This window comes from Dama dama, chromosome 9, assembly GCF_033118175.1.
Source record: "Dama dama isolate Ldn47 chromosome 9, ASM3311817v1, whole genome shotgun sequence".
Classification (NCBI taxonomy): domain Eukaryota; kingdom Metazoa; phylum Chordata; class Mammalia; order Artiodactyla; family Cervidae; genus Dama; species Dama dama.
The window spans coordinates 44,782,558-44,804,760 of NC_083689.1; the positions used below are offsets into that span (position 1 = coordinate 44,782,558).

General features: G+C 35.7%; 2 protein-coding genes across 2 annotated transcripts; both read left to right on the forward strand.

Moving 5' to 3' along the window:
* Positions 1 to 617: 617 nt before the first annotated feature.
* On the forward strand, positions 618 to 1,589 carry LOC133062862 (olfactory receptor 2T27). Its single transcript, XM_061152222.1, has one exon. It carries the CDS (start codon positions 618 to 620, stop codon positions 1,587 to 1,589), a length of 972 nt encoding a protein of 323 aa, XP_061008205.1.
* A 14,415-nt stretch (positions 1,590 to 16,004) lies between these two features.
* On the forward strand, positions 16,005 to 16,973 carry LOC133062863 (olfactory receptor 2T2). The gene has a single exon (XM_061152223.1). The coding sequence runs from the start codon at positions 16,005 to 16,007 to the stop codon at positions 16,971 to 16,973; it is 969 nt and encodes a 322-aa protein (XP_061008206.1).
* Positions 16,974 to 22,203: the final 5,230 nt, after the last annotated feature.

Consider the following 22,203-nt stretch of genomic DNA (forward strand, 5'->3'; position numbering starts at 1 on the left):
TCATGTATCTGTGTCTACTATCCATCTTGATGCTATATTTTTACCCTTTGCTCTGGCGATTGTTCCTTTAATTTTTAGGTTCCTTTCACAGGGACATATTCCATATGTGACTATAGATTTGCTGTGTCCATGGGAGGAACTATACTGTCAGAAATCTCATTTTTATCTGTTTTATTTATATCCTTCTCAATGCAAGTTTGTGCTTGAGCACAAGTAAATAAATAAATATTCTTGAGCCAATAGACATAAAATTGTTTTCTTGTGACCTCAGAGTCAAAAAGTAATAGTAAATTAAGAATATCATCCTTGAATGAATGATGGTATAGTGTGACATAAGCTTTCTGTGGCTGGTCTTCCAAGAGATTGAAAGTTTTCAACTTCTTGAATGAAGGTGGGTCTACCTAGGTCCCAAAGGTAAAAGCTAATTTCTTAAGGCAATCTATAATTGGAATCAACCTCAGGAATTATTGGAAATATTGGGCTATAACACAAAGAGATTTGATGAATTTGTCTTGGTTTTTGTGTGGCCACATGAGGCTTTAAGCAACCCAACGTTTACCTTGTGTGTCCAACTTTACCTATTATATCCATCTCTCATTTGTGTATCCCACAGAGTTATGGAGTGGAGCAATTATTCCATGTATGCCGACTTTGTCCTCTTGGGCTTGTTCAGCAACACACGTTTCCCCTGGCTTCTCTTTGCTTTTATCGTCCTGGTATTTGTCATCTCAGTAGCCAGCAACACCATGATGATCATTCTCATCCACCTGGACTCCCGTCTCCACACTCCCATGTACTTCCTGCTCAGCCAGCTTTCCATCATGGATATCTTGTACATTTCCACCATTGTGCCCAAGATGCTGGTTGACCAAATGGTAGACCAAAGGGCCATTTCCTTTGCAGGATGCACTGCCCAGCACTTTCTCTATTTGACCTTGGCAGGAGCTGAGTTCTTCCTTCTAGGACTCATGTCCTATGACCGCTATGTTGCCATCTGCCATCCTCTGCGCTATCCTGTCCTTATGAATCGCAAAGTCTGCTTGTTGATTGTGGTGGCAGCCTGGCTGGGAGGGTCCATAGATGGCTTCTTACTTACACCAGTCACCATGCAGTTCCCTTTCTGTGCTTCTCGGGAAATAAATCACTTCTTCTGTGAGGTACCTGCTCTTCTGAAGCTCTCCTGTATGGATACATCAGCCTATGAGACAGCCATGTATGTCTGCTGTATCATGATGCTCCTCATTCCTTTCTCTGTCATCTCAGCCTCTTACACAAGGATTCTCATTACTGTTTACAGAATGAAAGAGGCGGAAGGGAGGCAAAAGGCAGTGGCCACTTGCTCCTCACACATGGTAGTTGTCAGTCTCTTTTATGGGGCTGCCATGTACACCTATGTGCTACCTCACTCTTACCATACTCCTGAGCAGGACAAGGCTGTGTCTGCCTTCTACACTATCCTTACTCCCCTGCTCAACCCACTTATTTACAGCCTCAGGAACAAAGATGTCACAGGGGCCCTACAGAAAGCTCTGGGAAGGTGCTCATCCTCAGGAAGGTACACCTTCCAAAGAAACTTCATTTGCTGCTAGAGGTTTGAAGAAGAGGATATAGGACTTAATCATCATCTTTGGATTTAAACATTGTCTGCCTGGAAATAGCAGGTCATCCACATGCCAGCAACTGTGAGGCATCCTAGGATTTAGAAAGCCTACAGTAGCATTTTGAAGATTTCATCAGCTTTTGAAAGATAAGAGGATTCTACAAAATGGTGTTGAGCGAAATTGGAATAAAATAGGGGTTTCAGTAGATGGTTTCACCCATCTGCTTTCAACAAATTTTGCATCCCACTGAACAGATGTTTGTTTCTTGCCATGGTCAGTCATGGCAAAAGAAATATTAATCTGCTATTCCTCTAGCTTCTCATCACAGTTTCTTTTCAGACATCGTACAAATTGGCTACTTCAAAGACATCAATATGTCTGATATTATTTGATTGTATTCAAGGCTATTTAATAACTAATTGAATTTTTTACAAATGATGGTTTTGGCCTTCCAAAACATTTAATTCAATCAAGTCAGTATTGGCAGTATCATTATTTTAAAAATTGGTTTGAATTTATGTAATTAATTCTTCAACTGAACTCCATTAACATGGCTAGTAGACACAATAGTAAACATCAATTTCTGGAGGAGACCAATACCTTTACTTTTTTTCCCATGAAGTTTTGCTAAAATCATCTCAGAATAATGGGCCAATGTGGTTTTGAGACTGGTAAACATGGATGGCTTCTACATTTTCTATCCTTACTAATGATATAATTTAATAGGAACATCCAGGGCAGTTTGAAGTCATATCTTTTTCACTGTATTTAAATTGCCTGATGACCTAATATATTTCATTTTGAAAGATTTTCATGCAAAAGAATGGAACTCCTTTGAGAGTTAAATGCTGATTTATTCTTTTAAAAATTAATATATGCTACTCCTTATTTTCTATTTTATAATATTTTAATTTAGTTATAATTATTTTATTTAATAATTTAATTATTTGAATAATTGTAGTTAACCAATATTCTTCTGAAGTAGAGAAATTTATTTTTCATCACTTTTTTTTTTCTATGCTTTTCCCTACTTGACCAAACTCCTTCTGTTTTCAGCCCTCAGTCTTTCTGTCTTTCTACCTTTATATCTTCAAGTTTGCTTATATTAGACTTAATTTTCTAAAAAGAAAACATTTTGCATTACAAAAATGACAATGCAATTATGTGTAAGCTCATTTAAAATTTTATTAATACCAGAGTGGTCTGAAGATGTATAAGTCAGATGGGAATTGATATATGTTTCAGAAAATCCAATGCTTCTACATCTTGGGGAAAAAAAGGAGGAACATATCATTAGAGAACCTTCTAATGCAACTAACTTTTCTATGTTGCATTTCTATGTGGGTGAAAAATAATATTGTTTAGTATACCTAAATGTAAACATCTGTCCTATTTTCTCTCAGTAACACCTGTATTATAACCAAAAGTTGGAGTCAACTTTTAAAGACTCCACCATTTTGTTCAAATTTCCTAGAAACCTTTAACTTAGTCCTTGGAATTTATTTTCTAACACTTGTGTCATGGAGAGCATGATTCACACCAAGATTGGAATTTTTGGCTTTTTATGATATAAGAATAGTGAACATGCTTTACAAATAGCTTTTAGATAGAAAAGAAATAGATTAGAAAAATTGCACTCACATTTAAAAAGATACTGTGGTATTATAACCCTTATTAAACTTTAATTACAGATATGAAATTAATTTTTTCAACCTCTCTATGTCCAGTTGAACAAATTAATTTAATTTCTTGAAACCCTCTTTTTCAAGGTATTAAATTAGAACTTTCTAACTTAATTCTTACCTCAGAGGAATAATTTTAAAAGAACTTGATATTACTGGTGCAAAGCAACTTTAGCTTTGGAAGGTGCTATACGCTATGAGGTATTATTATAACTGACACATCACTATAGAGAAGAGGCAGTGAAACCTGCTTTCTTCACCTATTTCTATACCAGAAGTGATCTTGTATCTTGACATCGCACTTAACATAGAATCTCCTCGTGCAGAGATGAGGTTACAGAGGTGATTAATGTCCTCTAACTCTAACATAAGACCTTTATTAAAACATTCAGAAACGTTTTCAAGGACTGATGTTAGTCTGTCCACAGCACATACTTGAGATAAAGTGATAGTTTACAGTGAATGATGTCAGATTTGTGATCTCTGAAGAAGATTTAGCTTTGGGTTCAGGGACCAGGCTTGATCACTCAGAGCTTTTGTGTAGCAGAGTTTTATTAAAGTGAAAAAGGACAGAGAAAACTTCTGACATAGACATTAGAAGGGGGATGGAGAGTGCCCCCCTTGCTAGTCTTATCAAGGCCTTATATTCTTTTACCAGACTGACTCCCACAACAGACACCTTAAATTAACAAGATTAGAACTAGTAATAGAAAGATCTTAACAGACCCAGTCTTGAAATAAATGTCTTAAGATAACAAGATTAGTCAGAAGGTTCATGTTAAAAAGGAGAAACTTATCCTTGAGTAAGATGCATTGTTGTTATATAATCTTTAGTACAGAGTTTAAGGAAAAACATACTCTTGAGCCATTAGTGAAGTCACTCAGTCATGTCCGACTCTTTGCGACCCCATGGACTGTAGCCTACCAGGCTCCTCCGTCCATGGCATTTTCCAGGCAAGAGTACTGGAGTGGGTTGCCATTTAAAGAAAAAGCCTTTTATGTGACTAAGAGGAAAGAACTTAGGAAAAAACCATTTGTCCTTTTCTCCTCTTTGAAAGCCCCAGGCCCCTTTCTCCTCCTGGAGGGCCCTGGACCCCTTCCTCCTTGAAAGCCTCTGACTCCTTATCAATCAACTAGATTAACTCTCTCAAAAACAATGGTCATTGCCTCTAGTGTATCATGAGAGGATAGATATTCTAACCTCACTTCACACTAAATTCTACCTGACTTCAGAACCTGAAGAAAACAAGCAAGAACACCCTATATGAAGAAAGGTTCTTGGAAGGGAACTATATAGCCACCTGTGTAGGGGTTGATCCCTCTCTTTTTTCACATAGTGAATTAAAAGAGGCCAGAGAATATTTACTTTTCTCTTGTTAGGTAGTTAGAATAGAAATCCAGAATGGTGGGGCTAAAAGACAAGGAAGGGAAAAACCCGCAAAAATAGAACAAAGGAAGGTCCAAGGACCGGAGTGAGGACCTCCGGTAGAACAAACAGCACTCCTGGCTAGCCCAATTTACATAGGACAGGCCCAGGGGGTTGGAAAAAACATATAAAAAGAGGAGCCAAAGGGTCGGGGCCCTCTCTTCTCTTCACATCTTTGGGTCAGCATGCCCTCACTTCTTGAGGGTGTATTTTCCTTTCTTTTTTTTTTTTCACTTTTAATTTTTTTTTTTTTTTTTTTTTACTTTATAATATTGTATTGGTTTTGCCATACATTGACATGAATCCACCATGGGTGTACATGTGTTCCCCATCCTCAACCCCCCTCCCACCCCGCTCCCCATCCCAGCCCTCGGGGTCATCCCAGTGCACCAGCCCCAGGACTTGCGATTTGTTTCACATACGATAATTTACATGTTTCAATGCCATTCTCCCATATCATCCCGCCCTCGCCCTCTCCCACAGAGTCCAAAACACTGTCCTGTACATCTGTGTCTCTTTTGCTGTTTTGAATACAGGGTTATCGTTACCATCGTTCTAAATTCTATATATATGCATTAGTACACTGTATTGGTATTTTTCCCCCCTGGCTTACTTCACTCTGTATAATAGGCTCCAGTTCCATCCACCACTTTATTAGAACTGATTCAAATGTATTCTTTTTAATGGCTGAGTAATATTCCACTGTGTATATGTACCACAGCTTTCTTATCCATTTGTCTGTTGATGGACATCTAGGTTGCTTCCATGTCCTGGCTACTATAAACAGTGCTGTGATGAACATTGGGGTACACGTGTCTCTTTCAATTCTGGTTTCCTCGATGTGTATGCCCAGCAGTGGGATAGCTGGGTCATAAGGCAGTTCTGTTTTCAGTTTTTTAAAGGAATCTCCACACTGTTCTCCATAGTGGCTGTACTAGTTTGCATTCCCACCAACAGTGTATTAGGGTTCCTTTTCTCAACACCTTCTCCAGAATTTATTGATAGTAGACTTTTTGATAGCAGCCTTTCTGACTGGCATGAAATGGTAACTCATTGTGGTTTTGATTTGCATTTATCTGATAATGAGTGATGTTGAGCATTTTTTCATGTGTTTGTTAGCCATCTGTATGTCTTCTTTGGAGAAATATGTTTAGTTCTTTGGCCCAATTTTTGATTGGGTGGTTTATTTTCCTGGAATTGAGCCCCAGGAGTTGCTTGTATATTTTTGAGATTAATTCTTTGTCTGTTTCTTCATTTGCTATTATTTTCTCCCATTTTGAAGGCTGTCTTTTCACCTTGCTTATAGTTTCCTTTGTTATGCAAAAGCTTTTCATTTTAATTAGGTCCCATTTATTTATTTTTGCTTTTATTTCCAATATTCTGGGAGGTGGGCCATAGAGGATCCTGCTGTGGTTTATGTCGGAGAGTGTTTTGCCTATGTTTTCCTCTAGGAGTTTTATAGTTTCTGGTCTTACATTTAGATCTTTAATCCATTTTTAGTTTATTTTCGTGTATGGTGTTAGAAAGTGTTCTAGTTTCGTTCTTTTACAACTGGTTGACCAGGTTTCCCAGCACCACTTGTTAAAGAGGATGTCTTTTCTCCATGTGTATTCTTGCCTCCTTTGTCAAAGATAAGGTGTCCATAGGTGTGTGGATTTATCTCTGGGCTTTCTATTCTGTTCCATTGATCTATATTTCTGTCTTTGTGCCAGTACCATGCTGTCTTGATGACTGTAGCTTTGTAGTAGAGCCTGAAGTCAGGCAGGTTGATTCCTCCAGTTCCATTATTCTTTCTCAAGATTGCTTTGGCTATTCAAGGTTTTTTGTATTTCCATACAAATTGTGAAACTATTTGTTCTAGTTCTGTGAAAAATACTGGTGGTAGCTTGATAGGGGTTGCATTGAATCTATAGATTGCTTTGGGTAGTATACTCATTTTCACTATACTGATTCTTCCGATCCATGAACACAGTATATTTCTCCATCTACTTGTGTCCTCTTTGATTTCTTTCCCCAGTGTTTTATAGTTGTTATATATAAATATATATATATATATATATATATAGAGAGAGAGAGAGGTCTTTTGTTTCTTTAGGTAGATATACTCCTAAGTATTTTATTCTTTTCGTTGCAATGGTGAATGGAATTGTTTCCTTAATTTGTCTTCCTATTTTCTCATTGTTAGTGTATAGGAATGCAAGGGATTTCTGTGTGTTGATTTTATATCCTGAAACTTTACTATATTCATTGATTAGTTCTAGTAATTTTCTGGTGGAAGTCATTAGGGTTTTCTATGTAGAGGATCATGTCATCTGCAAACAGTGAGACTGTTACTTCATCTTTTCCAATCTGGATTAAAGCCAGTTCTTTGAGAAGATAAATAAAATTGACAAGCTTTTAGCCAGACTCATCAAGAAACAAAGGGAGAAAAATCAAACCAACAAAATTAAAAACAAAAATGGAGTGATCACAACAGACAACACAGAAATACAAAAGCTCATAAGAGACTATTATCAGTAACTATGTGCAAATAAAATGGACAACTTGGAAGAAATGGACAAATTCCTAGAAAAGTACAACTTTCCAAAACTGAACCAGGAAGAGATAGAAAATCTTAACAGACCCATCACAAGCATGGAAATTGAAACCGTAATCAGAAATCTTCCAACAAACAAAAGCCCAGGACCAGATGGCTTCACAGCTGAATTCTACCAAAAATTTAGAGAAGAGCTAACACTTATCCTATTCAAACTCTTCCAGAAGATTGCAGAGGAAGGTAAACTTCCAAACTCATTCAAGAGGCCACCATCACCCTAATACCAAAACCTGACAAAGATGCCACAAAAAAAGAAAACTACAGGCCAATATATTCATCTGATGAACATAGATGCAAAAATCCTTAACAAAATTCCAGCAAACAGAATCCAACAACATATTAAAAAGATCATACATCATGACCAAGTGTACTTTATCCCAGGGGTGCAAGGATTCTTCAATATCCACAAATCAATCAATGTAATACACCATATTAACAAATTGAAAGATAAAAACCATATGATTATTTCAATAGATGAAGAGAAAACTTTTGACAAAATTCAACATCCATTTATGATTAAAAAAAAAAAAAAAAACCCTCCAGAAAGCAGGAATAGAAGGAACATACCTCAACATAATAAGAGCTATATATGACAAACCCACAGCAAAAATTATCCTCAGTGGTGAAAAATTGATAACATTTCCCCTAAAGTCAGGAACAAAACAAGGGTGCCCACTCTCACCACTACTATTCAACATAGTTTTCAAAATTTTGGCTACAGCAATCCTGCTATTTTTTAAATAAAATCGAGTTGTAACACGGAGCTGTTAACACTGATCTGGCTAAGACCTATAATACAGTATGTTCAAGACCCGAGAACTACAACACGGTCTGTCCAAGAGCTGTGATGCACCAAGGACTTTAATGTTTATTGCTCCAAATTTTTGAGATGAAACAGAACCAAGGAGGTTACACTCACCTGACACTTTGCAGCTTAGTGACACTTATAGTTGCCACTCAGATATAAACTGAATGAATAAAATAAATGTCACGTGTCTTATGTTTGTTTCCAACATCAGTCCAGTTTCTCCCCTCTAGAGTAGTGTTAGCAAATCCAAGGCATATTTGGGCATAGTAGGGTCTTCTTTTCCTCAATTTTTGCTTTTTCTCTCCTCTTTTCCTACAAATTCTTTCTCTTCCTTAATTTATACCTCTCCCTCTTCCATTCCTAACAATTCCTACTTCCCAAACACATTCCTCTTTTTTTTTCTCTCTCCCTTGCTCTTGCACTTTATCTATTCCCAATTTTTTTGTTATATTGACTATGCTCCAGCTCTCATTGCTCTTGGTAGTGATGCTGTTCTTCTCTAGTGAATCATGGGATTTTAATTATTCTATATTACTAGGATAAATAGGGGCTTGGGGATTTCAGGGATTTTTAAAATGGGCTGGCAATAAAATGAAAGAGAAGATGAGTTTTTAATATAAAGAGAATTTTAATAGAAACTACTTAACATAGATGTGTTTGTCTTGGTTAGATGTACTTAACTGTAGCCAGAAGGTTTGCATAATGGAAAATGTAGACAAATTTAATAGTAGTTTCTTAATTGTGTGCTCAATAGGCCTCTTTGGTTCTGCTATTTGAAAATAATTTTTAGTCTAAGAGTTCAAAAATGGATACATGTATATGTATTCAATATTACTGAATCTCTTTCTTGAATCATTGAAACTAACACAACGTTAAGTCTATTTTGGTTATAGTGAGGGATTATTACAGATGAAGCAAACATAATAAAGTAATGAGAATTAAAAAGGAAAAGAAGGGAACATTACTTGAATTCTGCATCATAGAAAATTTGAGTTTGAAGTAACCTTAGAGATGATTGTGCCAAACCTTTTCATTTAATAGATGGGAAAACAAACCCTGAGAACATAATCCCATTCCCAAAGACATATGGGAAATGGTAGAACTGCGGTTGCAATCAACTTATCCTTATTCTAATTTCAGGGATATTTAGCATATCCTCTGAGGCTTTGTATTTAATCATTCTCCCAAGAAGATGGGTGAATTATGTGATTATGAGTCATTGTTCAGATTAAATATTCTGACAGCTGTGGAATTTTTCCCCCCCAGGTCTCTCAGTATCTTCACACTTTTTCCTTCCATTTTTGAAGTTCCGGTTAGGGAACCTGATATGTGCCTCTGTCTTTCAAGAACATCAGCAGAGAACTAAACTCTTTAGAAATTTATAAAGAGCTTCCTAAAAATATATTAATTTAGGTCTTATCGTGATGAATACTGGAATTTTGTGAAAGAAGAATTCACACTAAATGCCAGCTATCACTTTGGAATGGGGTGGGCAAACAAAATCATCTGAGATTAAACAAAACATCTAGAATTTAAGAATTACTATCTTATAATGTAGGTCTATTTCTACCTCTTTATAAGGACTGTTACTGTAAAAGGCTAAAGGAGATGAAAGGTATTAATAGGAAAAGAGATAAGAGAGAAAGATGAGCAAGAAAAAAAGAAAGAAAACCTTGAGAAGTTACAAAATATCTATCATATATAAATAATTTAGACTCTGATACTTTACCAACAAAAGTTATGTTCAGAAGCTGTGTTATTTTCCTTTGTAAACTTGGTAATAATAATAGAAGACCAACTTGTTAAAGCAGCACTTAACCATTTTCCTGACATGGACATCAAAAAAAAAAAAAGGGTAGTCATTGGGGTAAATTGAGGTGGTTGTTGACTGCCAAATCAGCTTCCTGGTGGCTATATCTGCTCGGGTATTATCAGACCCACTCAGTGCTACAGACATCAGTGCTGCTGCTGCTGCTAAGTCACTTCAGTCGTGTCTGACTTTGTGCGACCTCATGAACAGAAGCCCACAAGGCTTCTCTGTCCACGGAATTCTCCAGGCAAGAATACTGGAGTGGGTTGCCATTTCCTTCTTTGGGGACATCAATATCTGGTTGTAAACCATTGGTGGCTCTGTATTGAGCTGTATCACACTGGAAGGAAAAGGATATTCAAATAATTCTATTTCCAATTGAAGGACTTTTATATTTGTTGATAAGTGATATAAACTTCCTTAAGAAGCATTAACTAGTTATTGAATAGCATTATAAATGGCTGGAGAATTTTATCACACGTGATATAGAGAATACAAAGCCTAAAGTCTGTGTCTAATGAATTTGTGATGTTTAGAAATTATATAAGTAACATGTCCATCATCAGACATTCTATCATGATATCTATTATTATTGTTGTTGTTACTATTAGTTAAGTTGCTTACCTCCCCAAACAAGACTTCTTCAGATAAATAAAATGAATTTAAGTTTTAGAAACTTTTTCTGATATATAATATCTTAGTATATCTATGCAAAATAACTTTTAGAAAATATTTGATTTTTGTTTTACTCTTTTATGTGTTTTTGTCTTCTTCCCTTTCCCTCTCCTGCTTCGTTTCCTTTCCTTCTTTCTTCTCATTCTCTAATTTCTTTGCTATTTATCATGTCTCTTACAGCCTATGAATTCCTTCTCCACTACTTACTAGATGAATAATTATGAAAAAAGCATTTCCCTTCTGTTAAATACATATTTTTAACATAATTTTCCCCAAACGAAATAAGTCAATGACATGGAAAAAAAGAAATTTCTTTTTTAACTTTGAAACAATCTCTTTTAGAAATGTGAGGTTTTAACATTAGAATGAGCTTTACTTTCATCTCTACATTACATGCTTCTTTTATTCTTAAGAGATGCCAGGGTTAGATAAGTAGTCTTATGAGAAAAATCTCAAGAAGCAATTATAACTTTTTCTTGGGAAAAGAATAGACTCTCTGGTAAGAAGATTGGACTTTGGCTGATCTTCCTCTTATGCACAAGGTGAGCCCAGTAAATATAGATTAATTACTAACCTAGGGATTTCTCCTCCAAGATGCTGAAATCCAATATTAATTAAACACTTACTTTTGTCTTAGCCCCACCTTCATATCCAAGTATTTTAAAAGGCTGCTATTTCAATGTTGTCTAACTAAGGCCTGGACTCAATTGCTCTGAGGTAAGAGTTAATAGTTTCATGGAAACCAAATAGAACATTTCCCATATACTATGATGTTTTCTTTAGGCATCACTCTAAGACTATTAGAAACTATCTTCAGGTTTTAGAAGGATAAATTTGTACATTCAGTTCTCAGAAAAGGGATACTTTAGCTTGAAATAGGAGGCGTAGAGGAATCTAGTATTAGTTTATAGGTGCTTGAATGAATTTACTAAAGAGAAAAAGGGCATGTAAAAGCTGATGGTTGAAAGATCTAGCTTAGTATTCATGATGAGTAATTTTTAGACTTTAATGTCTATGATATGTATTACTAATGAAAAGCATGGATTGCTCTCTGAATATTTTTTCCTTTTTTTTTCCCCCCTCTGAATATTTTTAAGGCAAGAGTTAACCTTTTTGTATGGAAAAAGGTGTGGGTAGAGGTTTTTGCATCCTTAGAGGGAGATTAAAATATATTGAATTATTTCTTTTTATTATTATTATTATTATTTTCTAAGCTCACTTCTCCCTTCCTTACTCCATAGGCATGGTCATATGCTCTCATAGTGCTCAAAAGATAAAATCTTTTTCTTTTTTAATAGACAAGCAGCATTTCTTAAAGAAATTCCCTTAAAAGATTTTACCATGGTCCTATCAGAGACCACTGGGCTGAATCACTGAAGCAGAATAAGATTGTGTCTACATGTCAGAAATTTAGATCACATTATGCAGTACTGAGTACGTTACATTTAGAGCTCCAGGTATCAGCTTTTTATTCTCCTCTGTCATTTCTGGTCTTGTGCAGTTGTTCATTTCCTCTGATTCTTTACTCCCCTATAGCACTAGCAGAGTAGAGAGTAGATGTCCCCTGTGCCTGATCCTTTGATTTCTGTTTACCACTGCACAAATTGACACCACTACTCAGGAGGATATACCTCTATTAATCAAAATAAGTAGCTGTCCTGGCATCTGACAGCTTTAAATTTAGACCCTTCATGCAATATTCCAGGAAGCCAGATGTATTTATTGTTTCCCAGCCACTGACCACACCTTTCAGTCAGTTCAGTTCAGTCGCTCGTGTCCAAGTCTTTGAGACCCCATGGACTGCAGCACGCCAGGCTTCCCTGTCCATTACCAACTCCTGGAGCATACTCAAACTCATGTCCATAGAGTCGGTGGTCACATCCAGCCATCTCAAACCTTGTCATCCCCTTCTCCTTCTGCTTTCAATTCTTCCTATCATCAGGGTATACCCTTAACAGTATGCTTTAGGTAAGTTGGCACCTGGTATTAGAGCTAACACTTTATGATAACTATATGTACATATTTAAATCTTCTGTATCTTGTGATGTTTTGACACCTTAACATTTCTAGCTGTGGAGAGACTGCCCCTCTCTGGACTAGTCACTTATTGGAGATAGCAAAAGTCTTAGCATGTCTTTGATATGAAAACTAAACTATCTGGAATCAGACCTCCTCCCTGTCAATTGTACATACAGTGAATCAGAAAGGATTGGTCCAAGACCTCCTTATCTTTGGTAATCCTTCTCCCTGATCTCACTTGAAGGACTCTTTTTACAAGATGTTGCAAGGATCTGAATTGTGTCCAGATTTCTGTGGCTTCTCTCAGAATAATTGCAGGCTTATTGTCCTGAAATGTTCAGCTTCTATCAGCTAGCACCTTGCACAGGAACTCTCTTTCATCTCCTTACCTTTACTCTCCACATGACATATCAGAGAAAAAAATCAAAGCCTCTTGCAAAACTTACCCATCCTTTCCCATGGCAGAGATCCAGAGTCTCCACTCACAGTGCTCTTCTTGCCTTGGCTGGATCTTCCCATTCTCTAGCCCCTGACACACCAGGTGGTTATGTAGCTATACTAGATGATGTTATGTCAGTTCGGGAGGTGGGGCATTCTCTGTCTTGAACAACAGAAAAGCCTGAACCTGGGGCCATGCAGAGACAAGCTTTCGTTTTTTTCTTCCAAATTTGAGAAGGATTGCAATTAAAGAAGGAAATGGTAGAAATCTTGAGGCTAGGGAATAATGATAGTGATAGAAAGGTTACCTAATGGGGAATGGAATCCAGTATCTTGTATGTGTAAATCAAATCACACATTACATTAAACAGTAGTCAGTAGTGTTAACACTAATGTTAAAATTAGATACTGGGAACTGGTGCAAATAGATTAAATCATAACATGTCATTGTGCTCATAATGTAGATGTTGCCATGGCAAATATTCCACAGTACAATGTTAACTACATATTTTGACCGTGTGTCGCATTAGTTTTATATATTTGATTCACTGACAAAAGTAACACATACACCTTTGTGTTAAGCCCCTTAGTATGCTATTCCTCTAGCAGGATCTATTCCCTACTCTTAAATATTCTCTCTCTTACACACACACACACACACACACACACACACACACACACACTCACATATACACAGAGAAGCAGCTTGGATCCAAATTGAGGTTCTTTTATTCACTGAAACTCTGATTGTTTTAGAAATAAAGTCAGTTTACAACATATCCTTCTGCTCCTTCAGCTTTATTAATATATTTTAATTATTAATATATTCTAGGATCTACTCTAAGAAAGGGTCTGGAGTTTGAAAAATTTGCATTCTTTAATCAAAGAGTTCTGAGGCAATGAGAATGGTTTATCATTTTGAATATTCTGTAGACTCCAATCTGAGTGTATGTGTGAAATAAATTTCTCTGACCCATATTTTGATTGTAAAGCAACTTTTCCCTAGGCAATTTTCAGATTATTTGGCTATCTCAGTTTTTCGGTGCATTTCAAAGTGATGATTAAGAGTGAATTTGATACTGTCAATAGTGCGTATAAAATCTACAATGTGTTTAAGTGAAAAAAGAGATTTTTGGTCAAAATAAAGTTATTGTCTGCCTGCATGAATATTTTTATTCCAACCAGTTATTGCAGAGCCCCATAAACACAGTTTTAATTCTAATATCTTAAATTTAGTTTCTGTGTCTGTGATTCAGAACTGTGGCTTTCACAAGGAAATCTTTCACATATTTAAAAAGGCAGAAGTAGCCGACTTTTATCAAACTTATTGAAAGCTGATATTTGATATTTAGGTAGGGTTTATGCTGGTTTACCCAGGCATTTGTTTTTCTTCTTCTCAATTGAAAATGTATATTAAAGTTTTAACACAGACCAACATAAAATTGCTTTTTATTTTCTCCCTCTGGAATTTTGCTCATTTACCTAGTCTATAATGTAATTACATCGTTAATGAACACTCAGAAAAAGTCTCACTATTGTTCCTAATAGTTCTGCTTCAGCATAAAGATTAATTCATTCTTGATACCTCAAAGACTATATATTTATTTAAAAATCCAGGTAAAGTATTAGTAACTAATATATTTTATAGAAATATACTTCTTCAGTAATTCTGTCACTAAAATGAAGAGATGTACACTACAGAAATATACACTATAAAACAATGGTAATAATAAACTCATTCCTCAATGTTCCTGAATATATCTAAGAAATGCACTTTTACATTTCTCAAGAATAAAAAATATAAGTGTTCATTCCATTTAGTTCAACTGAGTTTTTTCCCTCTAAATTCAGGAATCTCATTTCCATCTAGAGTTACCTTTACTTATAAACATAGAGGATAGATAACAATGTAGAAATATAATTGTTAAGAAATTAAAAATAAAAATAAAGCAAGAAGTAATGGATTCCTAGGACAATATAACATTTGATAATGTCAGAATGTCAAGAAAACTGTTAATGTTTGGCTGAACAATAATTAAAGAGTTGCTTAGTTCACTATGAAATGATATGAGGCCATTCTAAGTCATAAAATCTCAGTCCACTCAGTGGTGTCAATCAGAAAGACCACAATGATGAAGAACCCAAAGCCTTGCTTGTAGAATGCATTTAAGGTGTACTCATTTGAGATTTATGACCCTAAATTTCTGTGAGAAAAAAACAGATCCAAGTACTTAAAATGACCTGTGCCTAAAACATGACTTTCCTTGGCAGAGAAACATCTAACCATAAGCCACAGATATTGACCATTAATTAAAGTTTGTAGTACTGCCTTGTTAATTCCTGATGTTCCAACCATTCACATAGCAGCTTAATTATAACAGCAGCCAAAAGACTAAATTTATCTAAATTTATCAATTTCATGCTTATTTTTTATCAGTTTATGAAATCAAAAATGGATGTCCATGATGTTAACAATGCAATATTAAATAGCAGAGGCAATTTAAATTTAATCTACACATACATATTGGTTGCAAAGCAATATGAAGGGTAAGGCACAGTTATCAAATTGAAGAAATTTTCATTCTAAAATAAGACTATAAAATATATACAGAAGATAGTTCAAAATAAAAATAAAGAAAAATTTGAAAATGATACTGTATAAATTATTACATTTATATCTTATATCAGCCTACAGAGATATAGACCTATGATAACTTTTCACAAATGATGAAACTGAGTTAGTTTATAGATTAATTTTTCTGTTCAATGTTACATAGACAATTAATGCCAAAACTGGGATTCAATATGATTCTGAACTGATGTTCTTTCCTTTATCCCACTCTGCTTCTGACATACTATCCATGGTAGGCCCTCCCTAAATTTTGGATTATTAATTAACCTAACAACTTCCTGTCTTTGCAGTTCTAGGAGCTATTATGTGATGTAAACATGGAGATCGTTCTTCAAAATTCCACTGATTTCATCCTCTTGGGCCTCATCACACATCCCACATTCCCTGGATTTATCTTTGCAGTGGTCTTCTCCATCTTTCTGGTGGCTGTAACAGCCAACATGGTCATGATTCTGCTCATTCATACAGACTCCCACCTCCACACTCCCATGTACTTCCTGCTTAGCCAACTGTCCATCATGGACACTGTTTACATCTGCATCACTGTCCCCAAGATGTTGCAAGACCTCTTGTCCAAGGAAAAGACCATCTCCTTCCTGGGCTGTGCACTTCAGATCTTCCTCTACCTGACCCTGATTGGAGGAGAATTCTTCTTGCTGGGGCTCATGGCATATGACAGGTATGTGGCTGTGTGCAACCCTCTTCGATATCCTCTCCTCATGAACCGCAGGATTTGCTTGTTTATGGTGGTGGGTTCCTGGGTTGGTGGCTCCTTGGATGGGTTCATGCTGACTCCCTTTACCATGAGCTTCCCTTACTGTGGGCCCCGAGAGATCAATCACTTTTTCTGTGAGATCCCAGCAGTACTGAAGCTGTCCTGTATTGACACATCACTCTACCAGACCCTGATGTATGCCTGCTGCGTGCTGATGCTGCTCATCCCTATATCCATCATCTCTGTTTCCTACACACGCATCCTGCTCACAGTGCATCGGATGAACTCTGCAGAGGGCCGGCGCAAAGCATTTGCTACCTGTTCATCCCATATTATGGTGGTGATCATTTTCTATGGGGCAGCCTTCTACACCAATGTGCTGCCCCAATCATATCACACACCAGAGAAAGACAAGATTGTATCCGCCTTTTACACCATCCTCACACCAATGCTCAACCCACTCATCTACAGCTTGAGAAATAAAGATGTGGCTACAGCTCTAAGGAGAATACAGGGGAGATGTACATACTCCCAGAAAGTCAGAGCAGGGGATGTGTCCAAGAAATACTAGAGGGAGCTGGGTACAAACTTTCTTGGTACTGTGGCTACTGGCAGACAGTCATTCTAGAAAATATATTGTTGGTTCTGAAAAATATTCACTATCATTTTCACAATCCTGAATTATATAAGGCAAAATAATTCTTTTGACACCAACGCTTAAGAACTATAGCTGAACACAGCCAGTATCTCAGCAACAGCCAACTCGCTTGTCTGGATTCACTGACAGACATCTCTCAGAGAGCATTTTCTTCAGGTAGCATTATAAATCATCCCAGTCAGTCCAAACATCCCTTTGAAAGTCCTGAATGGATATTTTTATGTTATATGTTTTCATGTGTCTTTTGTGTCTGTATTGCTGACAAACTTTTGAATAGAAAATGCAAGGAATAATTTTCATGTCCTTGTTGATTTAAAATCAAATGTTCAATACAAATTAAATATTTTCTGATGACTATAGTCTATGTAGCACCTCTATTTAGAAAATTTTTGTAAGGATAATTCATTTGGGTTTGGGGTTCAGTATTCTTTGTTACCTTTTATAAATGTCTGTGTTCTCTAATCTCTAAATTTAAACAGTTATCATAACTTTATTCATGTAGAGTTCATTATGTGTCTGGAAATCAGTAAATATTTACTGATTGACTGGATTTGACTTCTGCTATTATTAAGATAGACATTGCTATAATCCTTTAGTAACTTCCACCTATTCCCTAATAAAATGACTTATGAAACAAAACATGAATAAATCAAGACCTTTTGTTAGTTAAATCAGCTCCCTTGGTCAATTCTCCTATTGTAAAAGTTTTTATCTAGTACACTGGTACTATTTTTTCTATTAATTGTCTTTTGGTTATTTGTGAAGCTTTAATAGAAACAGGATCCTGATACAATAGAATGTTTATTTTAAAAGACCACAGTCACTAAGGACTGTCCATCCATTTACCTACTTAATTTTAACTTCCTTCTTATGTGTAAGGTACTAAAATATGACAAATAAATTTTTATTCACCTGGTGTTTATTTTGTCTTGCAATCAAAATCTTAGAATGTGCTGGGATCATTTTTGGGTGATTTTGTAATTGACAAAGATTAAGAATAAGTTACTGTATGTCATTGTAGTGTCAATGCAAAGTGAAAACTGTATCCTTCATAGATGTTCATGTAAGTAAATTTCATTCTCATCAATATGCTAATCCAGGGTTCATTTTGCCTTGGAAGATTCCCCCAGATTTGATCTTACACTGAAACAAATAAACAAATAGAAAAGAGATGGAAGAATGGCTTGGATGGATGAATCTCTTCAAGTAGAGAAACTAATAAAACACTAATGAAAGAAATCAAAGATGATAGAGATGAGCAAATTACCATATTTTTGGATTGAAAGAATAAATATATTGAATATGATTTATTTGAGTCTTCTCCTTTTTTTTTCTTGATGAGTCTGACTAGATATTTATCAATTTTACTTATCTTCTCAAAGAACTAACTTTTAGTTTTATTGATCATTGCTACTGTCTCCATCTCTTTTTAATTTGTTTCTGCACTGATCTTTATGATTTCTTTCCTACAGCTAAATTTGAGCTTTCAGAGTTTTTTGTTGTTGTTGCTGCTGTTGTTCTTGTTTTGAGAAAGTCAATTCCTAGGCAAGGTGATAAGAAGTCTGGGGGTCCCCAAGGAGATAGGGGTCTGCAATTCTCAAGGAGGAGGAAATGACAAATTTTTTTTTCCTCTATATTCCTTAAGATTACATAACAATAACGTATCCTGCTTGAGGACAGTTTCTGGAAAAAAACCTTCTGGCTAATCCTGTTATTTTAAAATGTAAATTATGGGAGTGGGTCTAGTAAGTTCTTTATAACCTCCAGACATTCTTTTGATTCACTGTAATAACTAATTAAAAAGTGTATAACTCCACTGCTAACACTAGCAAAGGGGCACTCTCTGCCCCCTCCTGATGTCTATGTCAGAAGCTTTCTCTATCCCTTTTATGTTTTAATAAAACTTTATTACACAAAAGCTCTGAGCAATCAAGCCTCATCTCTGGCCCTGGATCGAATTCTTGTCCTCTGGAGGCCAAGAATCCCAGCGTCTTTCATGGTTGAGCAACAGCCTTTCACTTTTTCTAGTAGCCTTAAAGTAAGGTTAGGTTCTTTATTTGACGTCTCTCTTATTTCTTCATGTAGGCTTGTTTTGCTATAAACTTCCCTCTTACAACTGTTTTTACTTAATCCCATAAGTTTTGGATGGTCACGTTTTCATTGTCATTTGTTTCTAGGTGTTTTTTTTATTCCCTTTTTGCTGTCTTCAGTGACCTGTTGGTTATTTAGAGTGTATTGTTTAGCCTCCATGTGTTTGTATGTTTTACAGTTTTCTTTTTTTTTCCCCCTGTAGTTGATATCTAGTCTCATAGTGTTGTGGTCAGAAAAGATGGTTTATACAATTCCAATTTGCTTAAATTTATTGAGATTGATTTGTGACCCAAGATGTGATCTATCCTGGAGAATGTTCTGTGTACAATTGAGTAAAAAACTATGTTCTGCTGTTTGGAGATGGAATGTTCTGAAGATATCAATTAGGTTCATCTGGTATAATGTGTGATTTAAGGCTTGTACTTCCTTATTAATTTTTAATTTTCTGCCAGAATGATGTGTCCACTAGTGTAAGTGGGATGTTAAAGTCCCCTACTATTATTGTGCTACTGTAAATTTCTCCTTTTATGCTTTTTAGACTTTCCCTTTTGTATTGAGTTTCTGCTAAAAAAAAAAAAAATCATATCAATAGATGTAGAAAAATCTTTTGACAAAATTCAACACCCATTTATGATAAAACTCTTCAGAAAGTGGACACAGGAGGAACTTACGTCAACGTTATGAAGGTCATATACAACAAACCCACAGCAACCCTTATTCTCAATGTTGAAAAACTGAAAGTATTTCCTCTAAGATCAGGAATAAGACAAGGGGACCCACTCTCACCACTATTATTCATCATAGTTTTGGAAGTCTTAGTCACAGAGATCCTAGCTATGGCAATCAGAGAAGAAAAAGAAATACAAGGAATCCAAATCAGAAAAGTAGAAGTAAATCTTCACTATTTGCAGATGACATGATACTACATATAGAAAGCCCTAAAGATTCCACCAGAATATTACTTGAGCTAACCAATGAATATAGTAAAGTCATAGGATATAAAATTAACACACAGAAAACCTTTGCATTCCTATACACCAACAATGAAAAATCAGAAGGAGAAGTTAAGGGAGCAATCCCATTCACCATTGCATTATTTTTCTAGTTTCTTTAAGGATAAGGTTAGGTCCTTTATTTGATGTCTCTCTTATTTCTTGAGGTAGGCTTGTATTATTATAAACTTCCCTCTTAGGGAGGGGACATATGCCCACCTATAGCAGATTCATGTTGATGTTTGATAGAAAACAAAAAATTCTGTAAAACAATTATCCTTCAATTAAAAAATAAATATTTTTTTAAATTGAAAAAAAAAATCCCTCTTAGAGCTGCTTTTACTTCATCCCATAGGTTTTGGGTGGTCGTGTTTTCATTATCATTTGTTTCTCAGTATTTTTGTTTCTAGGTATATAATATACCATATTCTTGGATTTGTTTTTAGGTATATCATATACCATGTTCTTGGATTAGAGGAATCAATGTAGTGAAAATGACTATACTACCCAAAGCAATCTGCAGATTCAATGCAATCCCTATGGAACTACCAATGGTATTTTTCAAAAACTAGAACAAATAATTTCACAATCAGTATGGAAACACAAAAAGCCCCAGATAGCCAAAGCAATCTTGAAGAAGAAAGATGGAACTGAAGGAATCAACCTTCTTAACTTCAGACTACACTACAAAGCTACAGTCATCAAGACAGTATTTTTTACTAGCACAAGAACAGAAATATAGATCAATGGAACCAAATAGAAAGTCCAGAGATAAATCCACACACCCATGGACACCTGTCTTTAACAAACTAGGCAAAAATATACAATGAAGAAAAGATAGCCTCTTCAACAAGTAGTGCTGGGAAAACTGATCAACTATGTGTAAAAGAATGAAACTAGAACAGGTTCTAACATCATACACAAAAATAAACTCAAAATGAATGAAAGATTCAAATGTAAGGCCAGAAACTATAAAGCTTTTAGAGTAAAACATAAGAAGTACACTTTTTGGCATTATATCACAGCAAGATTCTCTTTGACCCACCTCCTAGAGTAATGGAAATAAAAACAGAAGTAAACAAATGGGACTTAATTAAACTTAAAAGATTTTATACAGCAAAGGAAACAATAATCAAGGTTAAAAGACAGCCCTCAGAATGAGAGAAAATAATTGAAAATGAAACAACTGACAAAGGATTAATTTCCAAAATACACAAGCAGCTCATGCAGCAAAATACCAGAAAAACAAACAACCCAATCAAAAAATGGGCAGAAGACTTAAACAGGCACTTCTACAAGAAGACATACAGATGGCCAACAAATACATGAAAAGATGCTCAATATCATTCATTTTTAGAGAAATGCAAATCAAAACTACAATTGGGTATCACTTCATACTGATCAGAATGGGCATCATTAAAAAAATATACAAATAATAAATGCTGGAGAGGATGTGGAAAAAAGGGAACCCTCTTGTACTCCTAGTGGGAATGAAAATTCATTCAACCACTACGGACAACAGTATGAAGATTCCTTTAAAAACTAGGAATGGAATTACCATATGACGAAGCAATCCCACTACTGGGCATATACCCTGAAAAAATCATAATTGAAAGAGATGTGTGTACACCAATGTTTGCTGCAGCAGTTTTTACAGTAAGTATGATATGGAAGTCACCTAGATGTCCATCAACAGATGAATGGATACAGAAATTGTGGTACACACATATAATGGAATGTTGTTGCTTAGTCGTTCAGTTGTGTCCAACTCTTTGTGATTCCATGGACTGTAGCTCTCCAGGTTCCTCTGTCCTTTGGATTTCCCAGGCAAGAATACTGGAGTGGGTTGTCATTTCCTTCTCCAGGGGAATGGAATGTTACTCAGCTTTAAGAAAGGACACATTTGAGTCAGTCCTAATGAGGTAGATGAACCTAGAGTCTATTTTACAGAGTGAATTAAAATCAGAAAGAGAAAGATAAATATTGTATATTAATGCATGTGCATGTAATCTAGAAAGATGGTACTGATGAACCTATTTACAGGGTAGCAATGGAGACAC

Excerpts from the sequence above, each read along its gene's own strand:
- LOC133062862 (XM_061152222.1), top strand. The coding sequence starts at position 618 with ATGGAGTGGAGCAATTATTCCATGTATGCCGACTTTGTCCTCTTGGGC.
- LOC133062863 (XM_061152223.1), top strand. The coding sequence starts at position 16,005 with ATGGAGATCGTTCTTCAAAATTCCACTGATTTCATCCTCTTGGGCCTC.